Here is a 27005-nt window from a genome sequence, read left to right on the forward strand (position 1 = left end):
ATCACTTAGCTTGTACATTTATCAACTAATGACTAATCTGTTTTCATTTAAACTTCTATATCATCCTCCTCCCATATTATTTTGAAATAAACCCAGGTATCATATTATTTTCATTCACGAGTATTTCAGTATAGGTATCCCTAAAAAGTTTGTATAAACCTACCTAACTTAATAGTACTGTTTCACATTCTAAAAAATTTAACAGTTAATTTCTTAATTATATCCAATATCCAGTTGGTCTTTATGTATTACCAGCTACCTCACAAGTACTGCTTATGTTTTCACACATTTGTCTTGTAGAGTGTCCCAGAGTCTGGATTTGACTGATTGTATCATCATGGTGTTGTTTAACATGTCTCCCTGTATTTTCTGTAATTCAGTACTTGGATCTAATGTAGTATTTTTGATCCGGTTATGTGAGATGTAAATGCAAAAAGTTGTTAAAGCTAGATTAAGAAATAAAATACCATGTAAAGAAAGTTGATTAAAAAAGGGTGGTAACAGGGTTTTATAATAAATTAAGATTTCTGATTCCTTGAGAATTCTCAGAAAGAATTCACGGTATTGCTCTATGATTTTCACTATTTTCTTGAAATTGCTAAATGGAGAAAACTTTATAGACATATTATGACAAATCCCATATTAGTTTGATTCTCAAAGACTAACCATTGAAAAATACAGTAATAGCTTAATGGTTTTACAATAACAGCCTTTTATTTTTGTCAGTATTTCTATTAGAATATGTCAGAATCATGTTCTATTGTTTATTTTATTCCTTAGATAGTACCTTATGTCCTTAGATAGCACATTTTTTAGGGAATAACGTATTTTTTTCTGAGTCTCATCATTGTCTAACTGCATATTCTCTCTTCTAAAGTATAGCTTAGTGAGATCCAAATAAAGTACCTTTTTATTCTGTAAAATTAGTGAGTTATTTTTCTTCTTTTTAAAATAATTATTTGAACAGTACAAAAATCATATTTAGAATAAGTCGTAAAAGAATAAGAGCAATGAAATCAGGAGTTATTTTTAAAAATCTGTGTTATTGTCGAAAACAAGGTGATTTTTATCCAAAAAGTAATTATTTATAACTCTCAGTTTAGAAAAGAGTTAGTTTTGACTTTTACTAAGCTGACCTACTTGAAAAATAATTTTATTTAAATAAATTTATAGGACTGTTCATTCAAAGAATCTTTACAGTCATCTCCATCTCATTGTGCTGTGTTTTTGTGTATGTTTGATTTTTTTCCCCATAGCTCCTCAGTGGGTTACTTGCAACCTCCAGGATCAGAACAAATACAGTTGCCTCGAACTACTTCACCATGCAATTCCCAGCAGCTTCAAGGCCACCAGTGTGCAGGTATGAATAGACAATTGGAAAAAAAGAAGGCAATGGTTTGTCCATTTGAGAAATAAGTTTCTTGGACATTTCTAGATAAAGGTTTTCAAGTTGTTAGGTGCTGAGATGTACCCACAGTATGCAGGGTGCCATGAGAAATCAGAGCTAACAGGTTCCGCCCACTTCTTCCTTTTCCCCTGCTACCACTGCCGCTGCTCTCCGATTCTCCTCCTCAGGCTCTCCTTCCTGCCTGCCTCATAAGTATTGATGTTCTCTGGGATACCTTCTCTCATTACTCTTCAGCTTCTTCCTCGGAAGTCCAGCCACTTCCTCGGTTTCAACAACGGCTTTTTGCCAGTGTCTCCCAAATTTTATTTCTGCCAAGACAAGACCACATAGCCAACTGCCTGCTGGACATTCCTACTCAGGGATGTGTCCGGGGCACTAGATTTAATATTTCTCCCTCTTCCTGCCTCCCTTTCCTCACCTTCTATCTAGGGTCCAATACAAATGGCAAAATTATAACTCTCTTCCGTTCTCCCCTTTCACACTCAGGCTTCACCATTTCCTCAAAGCTGGTACCGTCTTTCCTTCCTCACTGCCTCTACTTTTGGTCAGTTCTTTTCATGTCTTCACAGTAATTTCTTATGTGTTTTGCTTATTTCATGTTGCCCCATGTCCAGCTTTCCTCCTCCACAACACATGCACACATATATACACGGTTCAAGAATCACTGTCCTGAAACAGATGTCTCTTCATGTCATTCCTCTGAATTAAAAATTTGCATAGATTCTCCATCTACACTCCCTAGCAATTAAGCCTTCTATTTATACGTATATGCTCAAGTCATACAGAACTCTATTTGTAGAATATACTGTGCTCTTTCATGCCAAAGATACTTGTGTACCTGTTCTTCCCTCTACCTGGAATGCCTGTCCGCCATTCAGTTTGCCAAAATCCTGCTTATCCTTGAAGTTTGACTCAGAAATCACCTCTTCTGCAAAGCCTTCCTCAGTCCTTAAAACAGAGTTTGTTGCTTCATTTTCTCTGCTTCCACAGTGTCTTAAACAATCCTTTATCATATTTTATTGTAATGATCTGTTGACATATGTAATCTCAAAGAAGCAGAGAAACAATAAATGATTATCAAATACATGACTAATAGTGGCTGCATCAGCATGGGCTGCTGTGGCCAATGAGAACCTTGAGATGTTCCTAAGCAGTCAGCCCTTCTGTGGTGTGCCTAGCCAGGTCAGTGTGGTGCTATTTCTGGGGAATTGGAAACTACCATTACGATTACTGCAATGCAAACAGTGGCCCGGGAGGTGGGGCACAGGGCACCGTACCTTACACTGAAGTGGTGAGTAGCAGAGTTACATTCCGAATACTAGTAGTGCTGCAGTACCAGTGCCATGGCAGGAATAAATCAGATAAGAATGTAGATATTGTAGTCCACAGGTACTGTACAGCTAGCAGTGTTTGTACATGCATATGATTATTATAACTCTTTAAAGTCAGCCAAGGAGGTCTTCCTAGCCTTTTTCAGATGAGAAAATACAATAAAAGAGGAAAAATAATTTCCCCAGAGTTATAGGACATTTCAGGGCACTGAAATTGTGCTTTCTGATTCCTGTATCCCAAACTTTTTCCCACCGCATGAGACCGATTCACTCAAAAGACGACTTTTCTCTGTATGTCAAAATTTCTATAGGATACTAATTTTTCCCAGAGTGTTCCTTTATGTATTCAGAATAATGCTCGTTTGAAAATGAATTTATTTTAAAAATTAAGCACTTTTGTAGATCATATCGCAATTGTCCTACTCTCTACTAGGTCTTGTTGTAGATAATTGGACTTTCCTGACTTACTATGTTGAGGATAAGTGAGATGTTTAGGTCTACAGAGTCAATTTCAATGTCTTTTTAAACACAGCACTTGTAGTATAAGCATTAGAGTTTAAATCTGGCTTGCATAAATAGCAGTAAAATTTTTTTCAGAGATGTAAAATTATTGCCATTATCTTGGTGTTTAAAGATACCAGCTATTTGCTAAAGTTTGCTAATTGCAGTGTCCTGATTCTGATTTTCAGCTGTGCCACCTCCACCAGCTGGTGGCGGAATGGTGATGATGCAGCTCAGTGTACCAAACAATCCACAGTCTCGTGCCCATTCACCCCCACTGTGGAAGCAAAACAAATATTACTGTGATCACCAGAGAGGACAGAAGTGTGTGGAATTTAGCAGTATAGACAATATTGTTCAGGTAAGATGCTTCTTTTATTATAATTTTAAAACTTTCAATATTTAGTTACATAAGATTGACCAACCTATGAGGCTTGATGCCGAATTTGAAATCTTCTCAAACAAATTAGTAAAGAAGTTTGAACATTCTCTATATCCAGACAATTTATTTCAATATTTAAATATGTTTCCCAACGTTTGCATAATTTAAATTTTTTTAATTTAAAAATTCAGAAGATAAACTAGATCTGAAATTTGGTAAAGAAAATGAATTAAGCTGTTATCCTACCTTTCCCGTCTGAACTGTATTTTACTGTAGCCAGAAAGTTGATGAGGGAATGCTCTTCATCATAGAAGAAATACAACTAATAAATTTAAAAGCAATGATAGAATTTAAAAATCACTATTTTGGAATCCTGTTAAAGTAATGAACAGGGAAACATCATCAGCAAATGCCAGAAACATTAGGAAACGATTTATGGGGAACTTTAAAATGGGTAGATTAGGCAGATAGCACTTGAAGCAACTGTTCAATTGTAGCATCAATTAAATTGGGCCAACCAAACATTATTTGCTTCCTAATGTGGTTTAGGAGCATCACCTATGATATACTCTTGTCAAAAATATTGAACCTGGGAATTTTCTGGCAGTCTAGTGGTTAGGACTCTGAGCTTCCATTGCTGGGGGCATGGGTTTGATCCCTGGTCGGGGAACTAAGATCCCATAAGCCGTGCAGTGCAGCCAAATATATATATATATATTGAACCTGAGTCTAATCAAGCCTCTCTAAGTCTAGCTGTTAATTTACAGAAAATAAAGGAAGAAAATATAAAGCAATTTATATGTACAGTGGAATATTTTATTGGATAAATTGGCCTGTTTCTTTAACAAATAAATGGCATTTTTAAATGAAGGATGAGTCTGTTGTAGATTAAAAGAGACTTAAGGGCTTCCCTGGTGGCGCAGTGGTTGAGAGTCCGCCTGCCGATGCAGGGGACACGGGTTCATGCCCCGGTCCGGGAAGATCCCACATGCCGCAGAGTGGCTGGGCCCGTGAGCCATGGCCGCTGAGCCTGCGCGTCCGGAGCCTGTGCTCTGCAACGGGAGAGGCCACAACAGTGAGAGGCCCTCGTACGGCAAAAAATAAAATAAAAATTAAAAAATAAATAAAAGAGACTTAAGACTTAAGACTTAAAACAATCAGATGCAATATATGGCGATCTTCCTTGGATACTGAACAGCCAAAAGACATTTTGGGGCAAAAAGTGGACAGTTAAATATGTTGATTTTGTTAGTATGATAAAGGTGGGGTTTTTTGTAATAGTTCTTATCTGTTAGATAGAAATATTTATATACTGAAATATTTACAAGTGAAATGCTGTGATAATCTGAGATTTCCTTTAAATTGTCTAGTAAGAAAAAAAGCAGGGGATATCACAATCAAAGCTGGATGATGAGTATATGGAAGTTTGTTATACTCATCTGTCTATGATGAGTATATACTTTTATATACTTGAAAGTTTGTCTACAACATTGAAAGGTTTTTAATTTTTTTTTAAAGACAAACTAAAAAAATTTGTCAATGCACATGACAAAATCGTATCAAAATAAAAAAGGCAACGGTCACTTATAGGCTAGCTCACAAACAATAAATGGCCAGTGGCCATTAAAGAGATAAAAATATAAAAATAGTTTTTTTATCTGTATAATTGGGATATTTAGGAAGACTATTAATTTGCAGTGTGGGCAAATATATCCAGTTGTAAACTCTCTTGTGACTCTTGGTAAATTGATTGATACAACTCTTTTTGGAGTGCAGTTTAGTGACGTTTTTCAAAATGTGGAAGGCCTCTGATTCACAAATTCACTTCTAGAACTTTGTCTAGTAAAAATTGTGGAACAAACATGCAAGAATATGTTTGCAAGGATATTTCTTTCTTCTCTGTTGTAACACTGAAAATCTGAAAATAGTCTGATATTCAGTAGTGGGTAAATTATTAAATAAATTTCTGTGCCATTTAGGAAAAATTCTAGAGCTGAAAATACAATGACTAAAATGAAAAAATACACTAAAGGAATTCATTGGTAAATTTGAGCAGGCAAAAGAAGGAATCAGAGAACTTGAAGATAGGACAATGTAAATGATTCGAGTCTGAGGAACAGACAAAAAAGAATGAAGAAAAGTGAACAGAGCCTAAGGAACCTATGGAACACCATCAAGTGGACCAACATAAACACTGTGGGTATCTCAGAAGGAGAAGAGAGAAGGGGACAGAGAGAATATTTGAAGAAATAATGACTGAAAACTTCTCAAATTTGATAAAAGACATGAATGTAAACATCAAGCAGCTCAACAAACTCCAAGTAAGGTGAACTCAGAGATGCACACTGAGACATACTGTAATCAGTTTTTAGAAAGACAAAGAATATTAAAAGCAGCAAGAAAGAAACAACTCATAACATATAAGGGATCGTCAAAAAGATTATCAGCAGATCTCTCATCAGAAACTTTGGAGACTGGAGACAACAGGCCGATATATTCAAAGTGCTACAAGAAGAAAAACCGTCAACCAAGAATCCTATATCTAGCAAAACTGTCCTTCAGGGTCTTCCCTGGTGGCGCAGTGGTTAAGAATCCGCCTGCCAATGCAGAAGACCCGTGTTCAATCCCTGGTCCGGGAAGATCCCACCTGCCGCAGAGCAACTAAGCCCATGCACCACAACTGCTGAGCCTCTGCTCTAGAGCCCGCGAGCCACAACTACTGAGCCTGCAAGCCACAACTACTGAAGCCCGCGCACCCTGCACACCACAACAAAGAGTAGCCCCCACTCACTGGCATTAGAGAAAGCCCATGTGCAGCAATGAAGACCCAATGCAGCCAAAAATAAATAAATAAATTTATTTTTTTAAAAAAAAAACTGCCCTTCAAAAGTGAGGGAGAAATTAAGAATTCCTAGATAACAAAATTTGAGACCTGCCCTGCCAGAAGTTCTCAAAAGAGTCCCGCAGAGTGAAATGAAAATATGCTAAACAGTAACATGAAGCCATATGGGGGAAAAAGCTCTCAGTTAAGTACATGGGCAATTATAAAAGCTAGTAATATTGTTCCAATGGTTTATAATTCCACTTTTTGCTTTCTACATGAATTAAGAGATTAATATTTTTTAAACAATTATTATCTCAAAGACAGTGTTATTATAACTTTGATTTCTAACTCCCCATTTTGTTTTCTACATAATTTAAGAGACTAATGCACTTAAAAGAATTATAAGTTTGGGACTTCGCTGGCAGTCCAGTGGTTAAGACTCTGCGCCTCCACTGCAAGGGGCACAGGTTCGATCCCTGGTCAGAGAACTAAGATCCTGCCTGCCATGCAGTGTGGCCAAAAAAAAGAATGAATTGTAAGTTTGTTTGGGGGCACATAGAGTATAAAAATGTAATTTTGTGACATCAGCAACCAAAGGGGGTAGAGACAGAGGAGCACAGTTTTTGTATGTTATTGAAGTTAAGCTAGTATAAATTCAAATTTGAGCATTATATTTAACTTTTGGATGTTAGGTGTAATCCCCAAGGTAACCACGAAGGAAAAAAGCTATGGGATGTATACAAAAGGAAATGAGAAAGGAATTTTAACATTTCAGTACCAAAAAATCAAGCAAACACAAAAGAAGACAGTAGTGCAGGAAATGAGGGACAAAAAGCAATAAGACATACAGAAAACAAATAGCAAAATGATAAAATTAAATCCCCCTTGATTGGTAATCGCTTTAAATGGAAATGGATTAAAATCTTCATTCAAAAGACAGATTGGTTGAATGGATAAAAACACATGATCTAACTATATGCTGTCTACAAGAGATTCACTTTAGATCCAAAGACACAAATAGATTGAAAGTGAAAGGATGAAAAAAGATACTTCATGCAAATCATAACCAAAAGAGAGCAGAGGTGGTTATGCTAATATCAGATCCAAAAACTTTACAAGATACAAAGAATATTATATATTAATAAAAGGTTCAATACAGCAAGAAGATATAACAATTCTAAACTCTTACACACCTAATTACAGACCATCAAAATATATGAAGCAAAAACTGACACAATTGAAGGGAGAAATAGACAGTTCTACATTAATAGTTGGAGACATAATACCCTACTCTCAATAATGGATGGAACAACCAGATAGAAGGTAAGTAAAAAATTAGCTTAAACACAGTGAACCAACTAGATCTAACAAACATACACGGACTACCTGACAACAACAGCATATACATTCCTCTTAGGTGCACACTGCACATCTTCTTCGATAGACTTTATTGTTAGGCCACATGTAAAGCCTTAACAGATTTTATTTATTTATTTTAATTTATTTATTTATTTATTTACGGCTGCATTGGGTCTTTGTTGCTGTGTGCAGGCTTTCTCTGGTTGCAGCGAGCAGTGGCTCCTCTTCATTGCAGTACGCAGGCTTCTCACTGCCATGGCTTCTCTTGTTGTGGAGCATGGGCTCTTGGCATGCGGGCTTCAGTAGTTGTGGCACACGGAATCAGTAGTTATGGCTCACGGGCTTTAGAGCACAGGCTCCATAGTTGTGGCGCACAGGCTTAGTTGCTTCGCAGCATGTAGGATCTTCCTGGACCAGGGCTGGAACCCGTGTCCCCCGCATTGGTAGGCAGATTCTTAACCACTGTGCCACCAGGGAAGTCCCCAAGCCTTAACAGATTTTAAAAGGTAAATATCATACGAAGTATCTTCACCAACCAAGATTGTACTGGAGGTTCTAGGCAATGCAATTAGGTAAGAAAAAGAAATAAAATGTGTCCCAGTTGGAAATGGAGAAGTAAAATTGTCTCTGTTCAGAGATATTATGATCTCCCCACGAGACATTTATAACTAGAAAGGAAAAAATAGTAACTTGACAATGGAGAAACCTGGCAGACACCACCTTAACCAAGCAGTCAAAAGAAACATCACCAGTACTGTGGTGACAAATGGACGGCATGTACCTTCTCACAGGATGCATTGAGAAGGACACAACATCACTTCTCTGGAATTCCCTTCCCCAAATGTATATCATAAGCTTTTTGATGAGGAAACAGTAGGCAAACCCAAGTTGAGAGCCATTCTACAAAATAACTGGTCTTCAGAGTGACCTTCAGAAACTGATCTTCAAAATGTCAAAATCATGAGAGAGAAGAAAGACAGACTCTTCTAGGTGAAGAAGATTAAAGAGACAAGACAATTAAATGCAGCAGTTGATTCTACAGTGGATTCTGTACTAGAAGGAGGAAGTTTTTCTTTCTTTTTTTCTTCTGCTATAAAGTACCTTAGTGGGACAGTTGGCAAAATTTGAATAAATTATATAAATTATGTGATATTATGTCGTTAGTCACCTGATTTTGATAATTCACTGTGGTTATTTAAGAAAATGTCCTTGTTTTTAGGAAATAGACACTAATTATGTTGGAAATAGAGTGGTATCGTGAGCAACTCATTCTCTAATAGTTCAGAAAAGAAGTAACTATATATAGAGAGAGAAAGCAAATATAATAAAATATTAACATTTGGGAAATCTGAAATTTTTTGGACTATTTTTGCAACTGTTTCAAGGATTAAGTTGAAAATAAACAGTTAATATGAAAAAAAGAATGAAGTAGATGTGTACATTCTCTGATGGAAAAGTATCTACGATATTATTGTAAAGGTACAAAAGCAAGATTCAGAAATAGGATGTATAGTCTCTTTCCATTTTTGTAAAACAGATGTATGGATGCATGTGCATGGAGACAGTTTACCAGTGTTTATCCTTGGGAATTGGAAATTATAAATTTCTATACTGTTTTAACTTTTTTAATAACAAAGTAGCTATTGCAGTGGTGTAACAAGTATATATCTGTAATCAGAAAGAGCAAAAATTTCTGTCCAAAAGGAAATTTGCAAAAAGCCTAAAATGCTGACCTTTTTTCTTGATATAATTGCAGCACAGTCCTCAACTCAGTAGTCCCATTATTTCACCAGCTCAGTCGCCAGCACCAGCTCAGCTGTCTACCCTGAAAACTGTCCGTCCCTCTGGACCGCCACTTTCCATCATACCCCAGTTTTCTAGACCCTTTGTCCCTGGGCAAGGTAAGTGTGCACAAAGCTAGTCACAGCCTCAGAGAATTTTAGGACATCCATTCCCAGTCACTTTGCGATTTACTTGGTACCACTACCTTTCATTATTCCACAGGACTGCATTTTCACCTCACTCAGGCATCTTTATTTATTACCATTCACTCTCCTAACCTTAAGGTTTCATCACAATTAATAATTAATTACGGGGACTTCCCTGGCAGTCCAGTGGTTAAGACTCCACGCTTCCACTGCATGGGGCACGGGTTCAATCCCTGGTCAGGGAAATAAGATCCAGCATGCCGCACAGCCTGGACCCCCCAAAAAATTAATTAATTAATTCCTAATTCATTAATTACTTATAATAATTGCATGATGAATTAAAATGACTGACTTATTCTTCAGCTCCATTCCTCTGTAGTAGTAATAGGCTATGTGGTATCTGTTTTGTATTTCTAATTTCTGTATTAGACTAATAATATCAAGAGTTTATTCAAAAATTTATTCAAGAAATATTGAGGACTTACTGTGCCCCAGATGTACAAAGATGAATAAGGCCATGACCTCATCGTCATCAACCCTCAGTCTAGTTGGAGGAACAGAAACTCAAGCAGATGATTATAAAATAACATGGAAACCATTAATTTTGTTTCCTGGAATTTATCCTAAGGATAATGCACACAATGGTTTATGCACAGAAGAGTTTACTCTATGCCAGAAAAGTTCAAAAACAATCTAAATGTCCATTAGTAAGGAGATTAATTAGATTATGGATGTATATATCTCCATATAAGTAATTCTATACAGTAATCTAAAAATAATGTCTTAAAGAATCATTAAGAGGGGAAGTAGTCATAGTACAGTGAGTGATTTTTAAAGAACAGGTTATTTACAATGGCCAGAACATGGAAGCAACCTAAGTGTCCATTGACAGATGAATGGATAAAGAAGATGTGGCACATGTATACAATGGAATATTTACTCAGCCATGAAAAGAAACGAAATTGAGTTATTTGTAATAAGGTGGATGGACCTAGAGTCTGTCATACAGAGTGAAGTAAGTCAGAAAGAGAAAAACAAATACTGTATGCTAACACATATATATGGAATCTAAAAAAAATGGTTCTGAAGAACCTAGGGTCAGGACAGGAATAAAGACACAGACATAGAGAATGGACTTGAGGACACGGGGAGGGGGAAGGGTAAGCTGGGATGAAGTGAGAGAGTAGCATTGATTTATATACACTACCAAATGTGAAATAGATAGCTAGTGGGAAGCAGCCGCATAGCACAGCGAGATCAGCTCGGTGCTTTGTGACCACGTAGAGGGGTGGGGTAGGGAGGGTGGGAGGGAGGGAGACGTAAAAGGGAAGGGATATGGCGATATATATATATATATATATATATATATATATATGTATGTATGTATGTATAGCTGATTCACTTTGTTATACAGCAAAAACTAACACAACAATGTAAAGCAATTGTACTCCGATAAAGATGATAAAAAAAAAAAGGAACAAGTTACATGGACATTTCAAAAAAGAAGATAAACAGATGTCTAATAAGCCCTTGAAAAGGTGCTCAGCATCATTCATTAGGGAAAGGAACATTAAAATCTCTGTGAAATACCGCTCACCCCCACTAGAATGGCTATAGTCAAAGAGACTAACAAAACCAAATGTTGGTGAAGATACAGAGCAACCAACATTTTCATACATTGGTGTGGGAGTGTAAAATGATATGACCACTTTGGAAAAAGATGTGGCAGTTTCTTACAAAGTTAATCACTTACCTAACAGTGCAGCAGTTCCACTCCTAGGTATTTACCCAAGAGAAATGAAGACATGTCTGTGCAGACTTGTACAAGTACATTTATAACAACCTTATTTTCTTATAACAGCCCCAACTGGACAGTGACCCAAATGTCCACCATCAGGAGGCTGGATAAAAAAACTGTAGTATTCCTTACAGCTCAGCAATAAAAATGAACAAAGCAAACCACTGGCGTGCAACAGCACGGATGAATCTCCAAGTCGTGTTAAGCAAAAAGCAAACCAGACACAAAAAGAAGACAGGATTCTAATTTTATGAAATCCAACTGTAGGCAACTAAGCTACGATGTTAGCACTCAGATTGTGGTGTGAATGAGATATGGAATTGACTGAAAAGGAGCTTGAGGGAACTTCCAAGGAGATGGAAATACTCTTCTCTCTGGGTCATGGTTACATGAACTTTTACAATAGTTAGATTTCATCAAACCCAACACTAAAGATGTGTATTTTATTTTACATTAATTATATCTCAGGTTTTTCAAAGAATTACAAAATGCACACATATATACATGTGTAAGCACACGTACATAAAACCAAGAGTGGAAAGATACACACCAAAATGTTAGAAGTAATGGAATTACCAGGGTGGTCTCTAACTTCTCCTTTATAATTCTCTTATTTCCACGTTTTTTACAAAGCCAAATAACTTTAATAAACTAGAAAAATAAAGCACGTTATAAAAAAATAAATTGAAACGTGTGTGGATTGAAACAATATGTGGCAGTAATAGCCTACCAGGAGGGGTCTATGGCTGTTGCTGACTACAGTCTCATCTCTGTATTTGCAAAGAATACTGCTCCATAGGCCTGAACTTAACTCTGACTTTTTTTTTTTTTTTGCGGTATGCGGGCTTCTCACTGTTGTGGCCTCTCCCATTGCGGAGCACAGGCTCCGGACGTACAGGCTCAGCGGCCATGGCTCACGGGCCCAGCCGCTGCGCGGCATGTGGGATCTTCCCGGAGCGGGGCACGAACCCGTGTTCCCTGCATCGGCAGGCGGACTCTCAACCACTGCGCCACCAGGGAAACCCAACTCTGACTTCTTTGCAACAGTTTTTCTACATCTTCATGCTTAAAATTGCATCTCTGATCTCAGTGCTAAACCTCCATGTCATATCGTCCCTTCAACTATTGTTTGGGATGGAGCAAGTATGTCCTGGGTGTATTCTGCCAGGGAGCTGCCCAAGCACCCCAAAAGTGTTCATCAGAAAAGAGCCCCACAGGGCTTCCCTGGTGGCGCAGGGGTTGAGAGTCCGCCTGCCGATGCAGGGGCACAAGGGTTCGTGCCCCGGTCCGGGAAGATCCCACGTGCCGCGGAGCGGCTGGGCCCGTGAGCCATGGCCGCTGAGCCTGCGCGTCCAGAGCCTGTGCTCCGCAACGGGAGAGGCCACAACAGTGAGAGGCCCGCGTACCGCAAAAAAAAAAAAAAAAGAAAAGAGCCCCACAGAGTGGCAGGAGGTTCATGCCTTGGTTCTCTCTGTTAGGAAAGTGTCAGGAGAAGCACTGTATGATTTCCTGAAGATGCTGTCCTAGTGTCTATGCATAACCCTTCTCCAGACACTGAATGTGCTACATTGGGGGATTTACAGTTAAAATAAAATGAGAATATAACAAATGAGAACATTTTTCTCCAGGACAAGGCTTTTGCAGTCAGCATTTATGAAGCCCTTTCCATGGGATGACTTACAGGCACTCATGCGTGAAAGAAAATAATTGGAGTATCTCCATCCTGACTACCCCTCACTTGTTGATTTAGGAAGGGGTTGCTTTGCTCATGAGTAACACTGAGGAACTGTGCCAGTCTTTCTAAGCAAGTTTACATTATAAATATTGTTACAGACTTTCATTTAAAGAGAGCTTAAGAGCAGACCCAAGACCTAGAATGTAAATATACCCTTTGATTAAGCCTAGAAAAATGTTTGCATGAGGATATGTATATGTATAAATGCATATGTTTATAGTAATTAATAATCAATTTGGAGAGATAGAGAGCTTCATGTTTTTCCAAGGTTTTTTTCCATCCCCTGAAATGTAACTTCTGTTAATTTTTAAGCATCAGAGAAAAATGCGGATTTTAGCATCTCAAGTGGGCGTAATGAGCTATTACAGTTACTTTGGTGGATTTCGCATAGAATGTTAAGGTTTACAGAGCTGTTCTCTCCGTGCTAACGTGTCTCCCCAGCTCATACCACTTAACCTCCCTCATAACCATTGTTATTAGTCCTTAGTCCTTTCAGAAGTTTACCCAGCTCTTTAAAGGCTAGATGGAGGCTTTTAATTCTTTTTAAAAAATATGTCAATACCTACACTATTTTATTATACTAAACATGTTTCCCCGTCTCATCCCGAGACAGCTGAGAAAACTGAGAAGTACTTCATACCCGAGGAAATCGTAAAAATTGTTTTTTATCAACTTTCAGGAGATGCCAGATACCCGTTACTTGGCCAGCCCCTGCAGTACAACCCTCCTGCTGTTCTGCACGGACACATACCAGCCCAACAGGTGTGAGAGCCAGCTGTCTGACCTCCTGGGCTTTGTTGGCGAGCATCATGCTTCTGTTGCTGAGAGTGTGGAGTGCCCTGGCCCCCGAGTTGGCACCGCACTAAGGAGAACTGTGTGCCTGGGCCAGTGGATGTATCGGTGTTGCCCTGGCCTGTCCGAGAGCAGAGAGAGGGAGAAGGTGGTGGGCTGCTTGGTGGAGCAGGGGTCCCTGATTGCAGTCCAAATATTGGGGGGCGGTGGAGGCCATTGGGCGCTCTCACTTACAAAAGACTGTTCGGCAAGTGACTGGTGATAGTGACAGGCCAAAGTACCCCTGCCGCCGAGGCAGAATTCAGAAGGCCTGGAACTGGGTTTTTTTTCTGCTGAAGTAGAAAACCCAGACTGAGTATGGTTATGCGTTAAGCGGTCGAACAATTGCAATCACGTTTTGCAGCATCGTTAACCTTATTATTCATGTTTGTGGATTTTCAGGGTCAGTCTGGCAGCAGGCATGGAAACCGAGGAAGGAAACAAGCTAAAAAAGCTGCATCCACCGACCTTGGTGCAGGAGAAGCAGGTGTGTCCCCAAGAGGCATCCGGATGTGGTTCTACAAACTGTTGCCCTGACAGTCTGTAAAACTGCCACACCACAGAAACGGGTTTTCCTCCTCTAGAGTCCTGCACAAAGTCTTAGAAAATTATGCCATCTATAATGTAGGGTTCTTGAACGTGTTCTTTTGATTCCGTCTCGTTTCAGAATTTGAGAGTACTGAGGTACAGGTGGGTTTAGGAGGGGTGAAGGGACCAAAAGGATTCAAAAGAGATGTGAGAGAGGAACAGGTAGGATGAAACGCGTTGCCTCTGTATTCTTTGAGAAAGGAAAGAGTCCTTACACCCTTTAGGCGACAGGCTGAACGAACAAATACATTGCCTTTCTATGGCAGGGTGTTTTCAAGTCGGTACCTTAACTTGCTTTTCAACAGCCTTGGGGGCGTTAGGGCAGGTGCTCTTTTAAAGATCCTGTGCAGTTTTACAATGGGAATTCGAAGTTCAGGAACCTGTGTGCCCAGGATCATACACCTAGTTTGGAGACGCCACCGCACAGGCTGCGTTTTGTACGTGAGGCTGCCAGTGTGGCCGCCTGAGGAGTAGGTAGGAAATGTTTAGAAGACAGCCATAACACGTATAACTCTGTGGATCTGAGTGGTTTCAGAAAGTTATGTTCGTTTCCTGTGTCATATTTGTGTCTGCAGTACTTTTTGCCCACCTGTGGGTAACAGGGGTTATTAATTGCTCACCTTTTCCATTCTAGTTGTTGGGAAGGTCTTGGAAATTACTGAACTACCAGATGGAATAACTCGCATGGAAGCCGAGAAGCTTTTTGGGGAACTCTTTAAAATTGGCGCCAAGATCCGGTGGCTCCGGGACCCCCAGTCCCAGCCCCAGCTGCGTCGTCATCCCCTCTGCTGTGGCAGCGGGGACAGCACTGTCAACCCCGAACGCTCTAAACCCAGTGACTTGGCCTCCACGTACACTGTCTTAGCCACATTCCCCTCCATCTCCGCCGCCCAGAATGCTCTGAAGAAACAGATTAACTCGGTTAACAAGTTTAAGCTGAGAACGAGCAAGAAGCACTATGACTTTCACATTTTGGAAAGGGCAAGTTCTCAGTAACAGCCACCTGGGACCCATGGCCTTTGTGATTCCCCCGTCCTCGCCCATCTTTAACTGGCTTGGTATTTGGAGCTTCTGTTAACATGATAGAGACTCCTAGGATGTGTGGTCGTGGCGTTAACAACTTCTGAAGACAGGCCAGTGATCCAGCCAAGGGGGGAAAGTTCACCCCAAATGACTGTAGGAATCCACATCGGAATGATACAGAGTTAGCAGCTTTTTCTGAGGAAATGCTGTTCAACTGCCTCCTAACTTTTATAGTTATTTTGTTTTATATTTCTGAATTCTTGTATCAGATCCAAAGCTCTATTGTACAGCAAATTATTCTTCAGAATGATTACAAACAGTTGCAACCTGTATTTCTTTTTTTGCAGCCAGCACAGTGTGACCCAACATAGAATTTGGGGGAAAAAGAATGCAGGAGTGTAATAACCCAGTCACAACCATGCACTGTCTTTGGGGGGCTGGAGGGTGACTAAGGAGAGCCCACAAATAGAAAATTACTCTTCCCCTGTATCTCTAAACACAGAAACAATTTCCAGAAAATATAGAACTCCCTCGTAGGGTCTTTTCCTTATTCACTTAGGTCGTATGAATATTAAGGGTAAATTAAATTATGTTCTTAATGCCTCTTAATCAAACCACTTAGGTTCAAAGGGGAATAGGAATCATTCTAGGCAGGAAAATACTTCCACTTTTTTTTTTTACATCTCCCTCCAATAATTAAATGCCACTTATTTTCATTCCCTTCCTTGTGGATTTTTTTTGTCACCTGAGGAAATGCATTTGATGAATGCTGGAAACTTCTTCAAGTGGTTTAGAATGTGTTTTCATTGTTTGCAGCGGATCACTGGACATCAAAGATTCATTGCACTTATGAACAAGGAACCTTTTTTTCAATTTGCAAGGCTGTACAATGTGTGCTGATGCAAGCCTTTTTCAGTTCAAGAGAATAAATGTTTACAAATGTATACCCATTTTGTCTTTTGTAAATTAAAATCATGTTTTTCAATGAGAGTCAGTGTTGAAGACTTAACCTGTCTTGAAGATTTCAATTTCAGACTTAAGGAAGATGAAAGACAGTAAACTGCCTCGTTTTACAAATATTCTACAAAGCATCACTTTCTCTGTCGGAGTGTTTCTTGTGGGTATGACTCATGTCATTTCGTTCTCTCATAAGTTAATTCCAGTCAATTGTAGACAGTTTTGAGTATGAACAAACTTATAGTCAGAAAATAGAACATGAAAATAGGAACAAATAGAACATTTCATCTACAATGAAAATAGAACATTATGTTCGGTTCGGTAAAGAATTTGTGTTTTTAGCTGGTATTTTGAGCACCCAGTTGTCCCGTTTAGCTCAAATACTTTATAGAAAGCTTTCACCATTTGTTAGCCCAGCAAAGTCAAACCGCTGAGAAACCCAGAGTAGGGGTCGGAGGCAGGGCAGTCAGCCATCAGCCTGACTGGCTTCCAGCCCAGGCTAGGGGTTTACTTTGCAACTAAAGAGCAGTAGGTGTGAACCAGGCTCTGGTGCAGATGTTCACTCCTTCTAGAGCATTCGCAAAGCCCTACTTCGTCCCGGGGAATCCCGGACTTCCCCACAAGCTGGTGCATTCCAGTTATGAATGTTGTGCTCCTGGGAGAAGTGGGAGCTGCCTTTAAACCATGTCAGATTAAGGAGCCATACACAGAGAAAGAAGAGTGAGGACTGTGAGAATCGCTCACTTTCGAGGACTGGTGAATTTAATTTTTGACTGTAGAGAGTCAGAGATGGAGAGGACACGTAATTAGGGCCAGCATCGCAGCAAGAATTATTATTTAATCATGGGGGTGGAAACAAAACTACAATCCTATGGTCTATTTCAGTTCTCTGAATATTCTCTTTAACTTTTGCAGTAGTAAGCCTGGTAAACCTATGTAAGGTTTTTTTTTTTTTTTTTGGACTTTTTAAAGATCTATTAGCAACTTTCAAATGTACAACACAGTATTAATGACGAGTCATCGTGCTGTACGTTACACCTAAAGTTTTGTTCTAGACCCTTGGTTTACCCTGGAGGAGCTGAAGACTGTCCAGAGGAAAGCGGAGCAAGGCTACTCCACCCCTGTCCCCTGACAGTCACATGGGAATACTGTTGACATTGCCCCACCACCACACACGTTACAAAACTATGCACGCATTCCCTACACTACATTCTCCTGTTTTGATCTAAAATCTGATTTCACCTATAGAAAAATGATGGGAGGAAGAAGCACACACAGGAGGCATTTAAAGATGTGATTTGGCCCATACCCTAAACCTTCCTACAGGCAGCTTCAGATGTCCCACAGTCCTGGCTGTGGGTTTTCCCAGAGCACTGACCATATTTAGGGGAAGGTAGTACTTCTATCAGTAAGATGAGTTATTCTTACCCGTGCCAATATTAGCAGCTCCAGCAGCCCCTTGGGGGATGATAGAGGGTATTTAATAACTTTGTGGGCATTTCTGCTACCTTATGTATTAGAAAACTGAGAATATGGCTTACGGGTTTTTGTTGTTTTTTTTTGGCTGTGCTGGGTCTTCGTTGCTGTGTATGGGCTTTCTCTAGTTGCGGCGAATGGGGTCTACTCTTTGTTGCGGTGCTCGGGCTTCTCATTGCGGTGGCTTCTCTTGTGGAGCACAGGCTCTGGGTGCACAGGCTTCAGTAGGTGCAGCACGTGGGCTCAGTAGTTGTGGCTTGCGGGCTCTAGAGTGCGGGCTGCGTAGTTGTGGTGCACAGGCTTAGTTGCTCTGCAGCATGTGGGACCTTCCCAGCCCAGGGCTCGAACCGGCGAAGTCCTGGCTTACGGGTTTTTAAGCCTTTGGTCCACAAAGAACATGGATATATTGGGTATGTTTTTGTGAATCTGGAGTACAAAGTGTGTTTGCCAACAGTAATTTTAAAGAATTAGCTTGTCATCTGAGCTGACAACAAAGTAGGGATCTGAACCCTCCCCCAAGCTAAGAAATTGGTTTGTTTTTTTTTTTTTATTCCACCAGGGAGGGACCTGTGACCTGTGAATAGTGTGGAAACCTACAGGTCTCAATAGAGCCCACAGTGCCAGAGTGGCTTGGGAAGAGTCAAGCCAGCACATCCACAGCTACCTCGGGAAGCAGAGAGAGTTGGGTTCTCCACATCATCAGCAGCAGAAAGAATGCGAGTGTAAGACCAGCAGAGGCCAGCCACAGGGCCTGTGTGAAGGCGGCTAGATCCCCACATTCCCAGTCTCCTGCCTGCCCAGCAGATAATGACATGTGGTATGTATTGTCTTTAAAGGCAATGAGCACAGATTCTATCTTCTACTAGTGACCAGTGTTGCGCTAGCGTGAAGGTGGCAGGGTTCAAAGCTGGCCCTGTGTTGCTTGGAATTCTCACAGCCTTTATGAGCTGATGCTAAAAGAGAACCAGAGACTTAGGTGCACTCATTCAGCCTATAGTCCTTAACAACCTGAGAAACAGGCAGATACAGCAGCCCTTTTTAATCTACCCCCATGGCCACATGTGCTCCAGCTGCATTTTGCATATGTGTAAGTCATTTTCCCCTTGGCCACATGTGCTCCGGCTGCATTTTGCATATGTGTAAGTCATTTTCCCCTTTAGTGTCTACACTTGGATTCATTTTGGTTTGATTTCACCAGCATAAAAGTATCGGAGGAGTGTAAGGAAAAGACTGTAGGACCTAATCAGAAAACTGAAGATGTTGGTTCTTTGCAGGGGGAAGCATTGAAATAGATAAATCATCAGCTACATTAGCCCCCCCCAAAAAAAACAAACAAACAAACAAAAAACACAGCATTGTTTCAGTTCTCTCTTGCTGCTTAACAAATCACCCAAATTTAGTGGTTTAAAGCACCAATCCTATGGGTCAGGCTCAACGAGGACAGCTTGGCCCTTCTCCACCTGCTATCAGCTGAGCTAGGCTGCAAGTTCCAAAGTGGACTCACATGTCTGGGCTCCATGCCTCAGTTCGCCATGTGGACGCTCTCTTCTCGAGGTATCTCATCCTCCAAGGCGTCTCTGTCCACATAGCTTTCTCCAGCGTCATGGCCTGGACTTTATAAATAAGTCACCATGCTGTACATTGACTCCCCAGAACTTACTCACCTTACAACTGGAAGTTTGTACCCTGTGATCTCCTTCCCCCATTCCTCCCAACCCCATTCTATTCTCCGTTTCTATAAATTTAGGGTTTTTTTAGATTCTACATGTAAGTGAGATCAGACAGTATTTGTCTTTCTCTGACCTACTTCACTTAGCATAACTTCCTTAAGGTTCATTCATGTTGTTGCAGACGGCAGGATTTCTTTCTTTTTCTGTGACGGAATAATTAAAGGCCTCTTAAAACCTGGTCTTGTAAGCAGACAGGGTAGGGGGTCCCTGGAGAAAGACAACCAGCATGGCTTTCTTGACATAAGAGAAACCATTTTGGCCTAAGCCATTTTTGATGTAAACCTGGCCACAATGCTTGCCCTTGAACAGGTCTCAGTAATAACGATCTTAAGGAAACAAAAGAACAAACTGTTAACAGGCAAGAGAAGTGACAATAGCAAAGATAATAAATCAGTAAAGACTCCCAGTTCTATTTCAATGGTAAAGATAGCCTGAGCACTTTATTGAGCTGTCTTGCAGAATTTCAACCCCCCTGTCCAGCACTCAACCACTAGATCAACTGGAACCTAAGAGATGATGCATAAACAAAGGAGAAGCAGTCAAGAAACAATAGTTCAGGGGCTTCCCTGGTGGCGCAGTGGATGAGAATCCACCTGCCAGTGCAGGGGACACAGGTTCGATCCCTGGTCCAAGAAGATCCCACATCCCACGGAGCAACTAAGCCCGTACACCACAACTACCGAGCCTGCACTCTACAGCCCACGAGCCACAGCTACTGAGCCCGCGAGCCACAACTACTGAAGCCCGCATGCCTAGAGCCCGTGCTCCGCAACAAGAGAAGCCACAGCAAGGAGAAACCCGCGCACCGCAACGAAGAGTAGCCCCCGCCTCACCACAGCTAGAGAAAGCCCGCTCGCGTCTGCTCGCAGCAAGAAAGACCCAACGTAGCCAAAAATAAAATTAAATCTTTAAAAAAAAAAGAGAGAAAAAGAAAGAATAGTTCGGTGATAAAATAGAGTCCTATTTCCTCTTCAAGGGATGTACCTAGCAATCTGAAACATATCTTTGAGTTCTGCAGGAAGTAAGGCTCCCACCCAGGTGGAGGATGGAATGATGATGTTGACCTTTCCTGACCTTCATGACTTCAGTCAACCTTTGCCCCAGTTCTGTCTGTGCTGAATTCTTCTCTGCACAAGCCCTTTCACGAATATGTATGTACCCTTAGCTTAAAACGTACCCAATTTTACTGTTTGGGGAGACACTGCTTTGGGAAAGATCCCTGGTGTTCTCTTTATTTGCTGCAATAATAAATCCTTCCTTCTCCCAGTCTTTGTCTTGGTTGTGTCTTTTGGCTGGACACGCACCAAGAGGCAAACCCAGTTTTGGGGTAACAGTCTGGGAGTCCCAGATGTCGTTTTAAAAAGTCATAGGGTTGGGACTTCCCTGGTGGTGCAGTGGTTAAGACTGTGCTCCCAATGCAGGGGGCCTGGGTTCGATCCCTGGTCAGAGAACTAGATCCCACGTGCATGCTGCAACTAAGAGTTCGCATGCCACAACTAAGGAGCCAGCGAGCCGCAACTAAGACCTGGCACAACCAAATAAAGTCATAGGGTCAACTCACAGCAGAGGAAATACACCCTACCTCTTGATGAGAGAAGTGACAAAAAGGCATGTAGGATGGAAGATAATGGTTGCAGTCATCTTTGGAAACAATTTACCACAAGCACAAATACCCAATAAAAATCCCCATTGAGGGACTTCCCTGGCCATCCAGAGGCTAAGGTTTCATGCTTCCACTGCATGGGGCACGGGTTCCATCCGTGGTCAGGGAACTAAGATCCCGCAAGCCACACAGCGCAGACAAAAAAAAAAAGTTTAAAAAAATCCCCACTGACTTTGCCTCCAAACCAAATCCTGAAGTTTCCCTCAGGATACTGAGGATTTTCTTCATCTTCATTACCACCACCCTGGTCCAAGCTGTCATCATCCTGTGTTGAACTGAAATGGCCTTCCTAACAGGTCTCGCAGCTTCCACTCTTGTTCCCATATCTTCACAGAGCCAGAATGATCTAAAAGATAATCAACTTATGTCATTTCCCATGCCCCAAATCCCTCAGTGACCTCCTATTATTAAAATATCTTGGTTTACAAAACGCAATCTAGCCCTGCCTACATCTCTGATCTTATGTCACCCCAGGACATTTGTCCTTGTTCTTTCCCGCTTTTTTGGAATGCTCTGTTCTTGACCAGCACCTTTATCTTTCATATAAATGTCACTTCAGCAGAAAAGCCTTTATGAGCCACCCAGTCTAATGTAGCCACCCAAACACAATCACTTTATCTCAATTTTCTGCTTATCATCACTATCAGATCTTTTCTTTGTTTATTTTGTCTGTACTACTAGAATACAAATTCCATGAGATCAAAGATCTTACCTTGCTTGTGGCTGTATTCCCAAGTACCCATTAGTTGTTCAACAAATATTTGTTGACTGTTTGAGAGAGAGAATCAGGAGAATCCTGGTTATTAATCTGGTCTGGACCTCTTCCCCTAAGTGCTGTCAGGAGATGGGAGGGAACTGGAACAGAAACATTATTCACATGCCCTGCTCTGGCTATCTTGGCACTTAGCTTAGTTCCTTAATGGCTGGGGCTGGGGCGAGGTAGGGGCTGGTCTTCAGAGATGGGCTGGTTGGTCACATGAGGAAGTGGAATAAAATGTGCATATGAGTCCCCTGGGAAATCTGGTTAAAGTGCAGATCTTGATTCAGTAGGTCTGGGGTGGGGCTTGAGATTGCAAAAGTCGATGATGCTGCTGGTACTTTGACCACACTTTAAGTAGCAAAGCACTAAGGCATTCCTATTTTCAGATAAATAACTCAAAGCACATGGCTAGAGCTGGGACTTGCATTGATCTCCTGGGAGAAGCAGGTTATTATTAATCTTGGTTATGAGAAAACTCACAAGTAGTTGGGAATCACACATACATCTGGGGCATATCACTAGCTTTATTAACCCCACATGAAAAAACGGAAAAAGCTTATTCAAATAACTCGACAAAAGCCAACAAAACACTCAATTTGGGCCCCTGCAATGTCACATCAATACAATGTATCCTTGAGCTATTCCTCTTCAATTGTTGTCTACATTATCCTACATTCCACTTCCACCAAGACATCATCATCCTTTGTGGTCATCTGTCAAATTTAGACCTTTTAAATACCCTTCCTATATTTGGGCAAATCCCACATTACAAGTCTTTCTACCCCAAAAGAGCAGCTGGGATGACTCAATTCTCAAGTTCACTTTTGCTCAGAAAAGCTGTGATCCAGACGTGCAAATCTGGGGCTCCACCAGCCACCCTCACATCTGGAAGAATCTGATTAGGAAGAGAACAGGGGAGGAAGCAGGCTCTACACAGAATTCCTCGTTGTATCCATAGTTGGATTGTTCCTGTGTGCAATCCCAGGAGATTTCAAAACTGCTCAGTCTCATCTTCCTGAGGGTCTGTGAGCAGGTAACCTTGAATTAATTACTTTTCTGTTTAAACTGGCTGGAGTGGATTCTGCTGTTTGCGCTATTATCTTCTACCTGTCAGGACTCCATTTGGGATTTTACCTGTTTACTCAAGTCTACTGAGATAAAAATAACATCTGGGGGCTTCCCTGGTGGCGCAGTGGTTGAGAGTCCGCCTGCCAATGCAGGGGACACGGGTTCGTGCCCCAGTCCGGGAAGATCCCACATGCTGTGGGGTGGCTGGGCCCGTGAGCCATGGCCGCAGAGCCTGCGCGTCTGGAGCCTGTGCTCCGCAACGGGAGAGGCCACGGCAGTGAGAGGCCCGTGTATCACAAAAAAAATAAATAAATAACATCTGATGCTTCTTGAACACTTACATGTAGACACTGTTCTGTTTATAGTGCTTAAAGTTATAAAAACCCAACTCAAAGGGGTTCAAGTAACCAAGGGAATTTATTGGCTCACTGTAATTGAAAAGATGAGGGATAGATGCTTCGGGTATGGCTGGATGCAGGGACTCTCAATATCAGGATAAACTGTCTTCCTCTGCAATCTCTTCTATCCTGCAGTATAACATAGTGTATACTGTACTACGTGACTTATTTGGTTTTGATCCTATACTGTCAAGTGAAGTGTTGTTGGTTATCTTCCCATGTAAACATTTTATTCCAATTCCTGAAGCTGTGCTATCCAAAATGGTAGCTACAAGCCACATGTAGCTAGTAAATTTATTAAATTTATTAATTAAAATTAAATAAAATAGCAATTCAGTTCCTCGGTTGCCCTAGCCACATTTCAAATGTTCAATAGCCACATGACTTTTCACTGTCCAAAATCTTTATCACTTCCCGGGTCTTGCATGCTCTGACCCTTGCCTACCTACGTCTCCAGGCTTACTTGGCACTTGCCTTCTCCCTGCCTAGGTTCTAGTCACACTGGACTTCCCTAAGTTCCTCGAACATGCCATGCTGTCTTGTCTCTGGGTTCTGTAAAGTGGTGATCTTCTGCCAGACACTGGGATTCTCCCCATCTGTGGCAGAGGTTGGTTAGTGTTTCAGCAAACTGTGGTAGGAGGTGGATGTGTCTCTTCCTTGGCACGTTGTCAGACTAGGTTTTCCAGCCCCTGCACCTAGATGCGCCATGTGTCTGAGTTTTGGCCAGTGAAATTTAAGTAGAAATGATGCATGCCCCTCTGTGCTTGGCCCCTAACACCTTCTAAGAGATTCTCCCTGCTCTTGCTAATCAGAGTGGGGGGGCTAGAAACCAGGCAGTGGTCAGTATCACCAGACAGCTTGATACACATGCAGAATCTCATATCCACACCCAGACCAACTTGAATCAGAATCTGTGTGTTTTTTTGTTGTTGGTGGTGTTTTTTTTTTTTTTAATTTATTTATTTATTTATTTATGGCTGCGTTGGGTCTTCGTTGCTGTGCGCGGGTTCTCATTGCGGTGGCTTCTGTTGTTGTGGAGCACGGGCTCTAGGCGCACGGGCTTCAGTAGCTGTGGCTCAAAGGCTCTAGGGCACAGGCTTAGTAGTTGTGGCGCACGGGCTCTAGAGTGCAGGCTCAGTAGTTGTGGCTCGTGGGCTCTAGGGCGCAGGCTCAGTAGTTGTGGCGCACGGGCTCTAGAGTGCAGGCTCAGTAGTTGTGGCTCGTGGGCTCTAGGGTGCAGGCTCAGTAGTTGTGGCGCACGGGCTTAGTTGCTCCACAGCACGTGGGATCTTCCCCGACCAGGGCTCAAACCCGTGTCTCCTGCATTGGCAGGCAGATCCTTAACCACTGCGCCACCAGGGAAGCCCAGAATCTGTGTTTTTAACCTGATCTCCAGGTGATATGTAGATATTGAAATTTGCTTGTTGGCTGCACGTATAGGATGTCAGGGAGATCCCCAGGATGCCAGGAAAAGGAAGAGCCACTAATGGGAGGATTCAAGAGTTCTTAACGACTGGATGGGGCAAAACCCCTCGCACAACCACCCCCGTACGCCTCTGACTGACATTCGTACGTGAAGTGAATGAGAAATAAACCTTTCTTGGGTTTAGCCACTGAAATATGAGAATTGTTTTTTTCCTACATGTAATTTACCCTCTGCCTGGAACATTTATTCTTCCCCCGCTACCCTCCAATTTCTGTTCATTTGTACTCACACTTCACATCCCACCTCAAGTATTTCTTCCTTCAGATAGCCTGCTCTTCCTCCAGAGCTCCTTAATTCAGTCCTCCAGACTAAGTCATTTCTGCCAGTAATAACTCTAATAATATCCTGTACTTTCTCTTCAAAGCATTAATCACAATGGTAATTATATGAGTAACTGGCCAATTAGTTCCTTAATATTTTTCTACCCATCAGTATGTAATCTTCAGGGCAGGAAAAACATCTATGGCTTTTGTTTACTAATACATCCCCAGCTCCCACCAGTGCCTTTCTCAGTAAATATTTGTCTCGTGATTAAATGAAGAAATGATCTGGCTGAGTCAAAAGCTTTGAATCCTGAAAGGCACATGTATATTTTTCTCAAGCACAGTTTTGGCAGGCAGGGAGAAATAATAGCTAACATTTGTAAAGCAGTTAATTATCATGTGCCAAGCACTTGCTAAACACTTACAAGGGTTCCTATTTAATCATCACAGTAGCCCTGAAAGGTAAATTCTATTATTATCTCAGTTTACAGCCAGGCAACTGAAGTATCAGAGAGGAGAGGAAATTTGCCCAGGGTCACACAGCTAGTGAGTGTTGGCTGTATACCTGAAACAGGCAGCTGACTCCAGGGTTCATGGGCTTAACTGCTTACGTTACTGCTTTAAGCCTTGCCAAAGTAATGACTGCCATTTTAAAAAAAAAATTATTTTATTGAAGTATAGTTGATTTACAATGTTGTGTTAATTTCTGCTGTACAGCAAAATGATTCAGTTATACATATATATGTGTGTATACATATATATATATACACACATTCTTTTTCATATTCTTTTCCATTATGGTTTATCACAGGATGGCTCCCTGTGCTATACAGTAGGACCTTGTTGCATCTTATCCATTGCATCTTATCCAGATGTTGTTGCATCTTATCCATTCTCTATATAATAGTTTGCATCTGCTGATCCCAAACTCCCAGTCCATCCCTCCCCCACCCCCTCCCCTTTAGAAACCACAAGTCTACTCTCTATGTCTATGTTGATTGCCAGTTTTTTTTTTTTTTTTTTTGGCCGTACCATGTGGCATGTGGGATCTTAGTTCCCTGACCAGGGATCGAACCCGCTCCCCCACCACAGTGGAAGCTTGGAGTCTTAAGTGCTGGACCACCAGGGAAGTCCCTTGACTGCCATTTTTTATTTGTCTTATTCACCTGGATCTATAGGAGAAGCGAGAGAGGAGTGCCACCCTGTCTTTACTTATGAAAATTTGATTGTTAGTGAAGCTTACAACATATTCAAATATTTCTTCTTCCCTTTTTTTATATTTATTTATTTTTTAATTTTTGGCTGCATCGGGTCTTAGTTGCAGCACGCGGGATCACGGGATCTTTCTCTGCAGCGCACAGGTTCTTCGTTGTGGCGCACAGGCTTCTCTCTAGTTGTGGGGTTCTGTAGGGTGCAGCACACGGGCTCTCTAGTTGAGGGCTTAGTTGCTCCACGGCATGTGGGGTATTAGTGCCCCGACCAGGGATCAAACCCAC

General features: G+C 41.3%; 1 protein-coding gene across 4 annotated transcripts in view; it reads left to right on the forward strand.

The window, feature by feature from the left end:
- The window catches only part of R3HDM1 (R3H domain containing 1), a 111990-nt gene extending 95366 nt beyond the window's left edge, over positions 1 to 16624 (forward strand). For all 4 annotated transcript variants that reach the window (XM_082840626.1, XM_082840623.1, XM_082840625.1 and 1 more), the window contains 6 exons: positions 1257 to 1360; positions 3429 to 3601; positions 9562 to 9706; positions 13946 to 14028; positions 14500 to 14584; positions 15320 to 16624. In XM_082840626.1, coding sequence (XP_082696752.1) covers positions 1257 to 1360; positions 3429 to 3601; positions 9562 to 9706; positions 13946 to 14028; positions 14500 to 14584; positions 15320 to 15681 — 952 coding nt within the window. In that variant the 3' untranslated portion in view covers positions 15682 to 16624. The remainder of the gene's footprint in view (positions 1 to 1256; positions 1361 to 3428; positions 3602 to 9561; positions 9707 to 13945; positions 14029 to 14499; positions 14585 to 15319) is intronic.
- Positions 16625 to 27005: the final 10381 nt, after the last annotated feature.

This window comes from Leucopleurus acutus (genome assembly GCF_964270905.1).
Source record: "Leucopleurus acutus genome assembly, chromosome: 6".
Classification (NCBI taxonomy): Eukaryota; Metazoa; Chordata; class Mammalia; order Artiodactyla; family Delphinidae; genus Leucopleurus; species Leucopleurus acutus.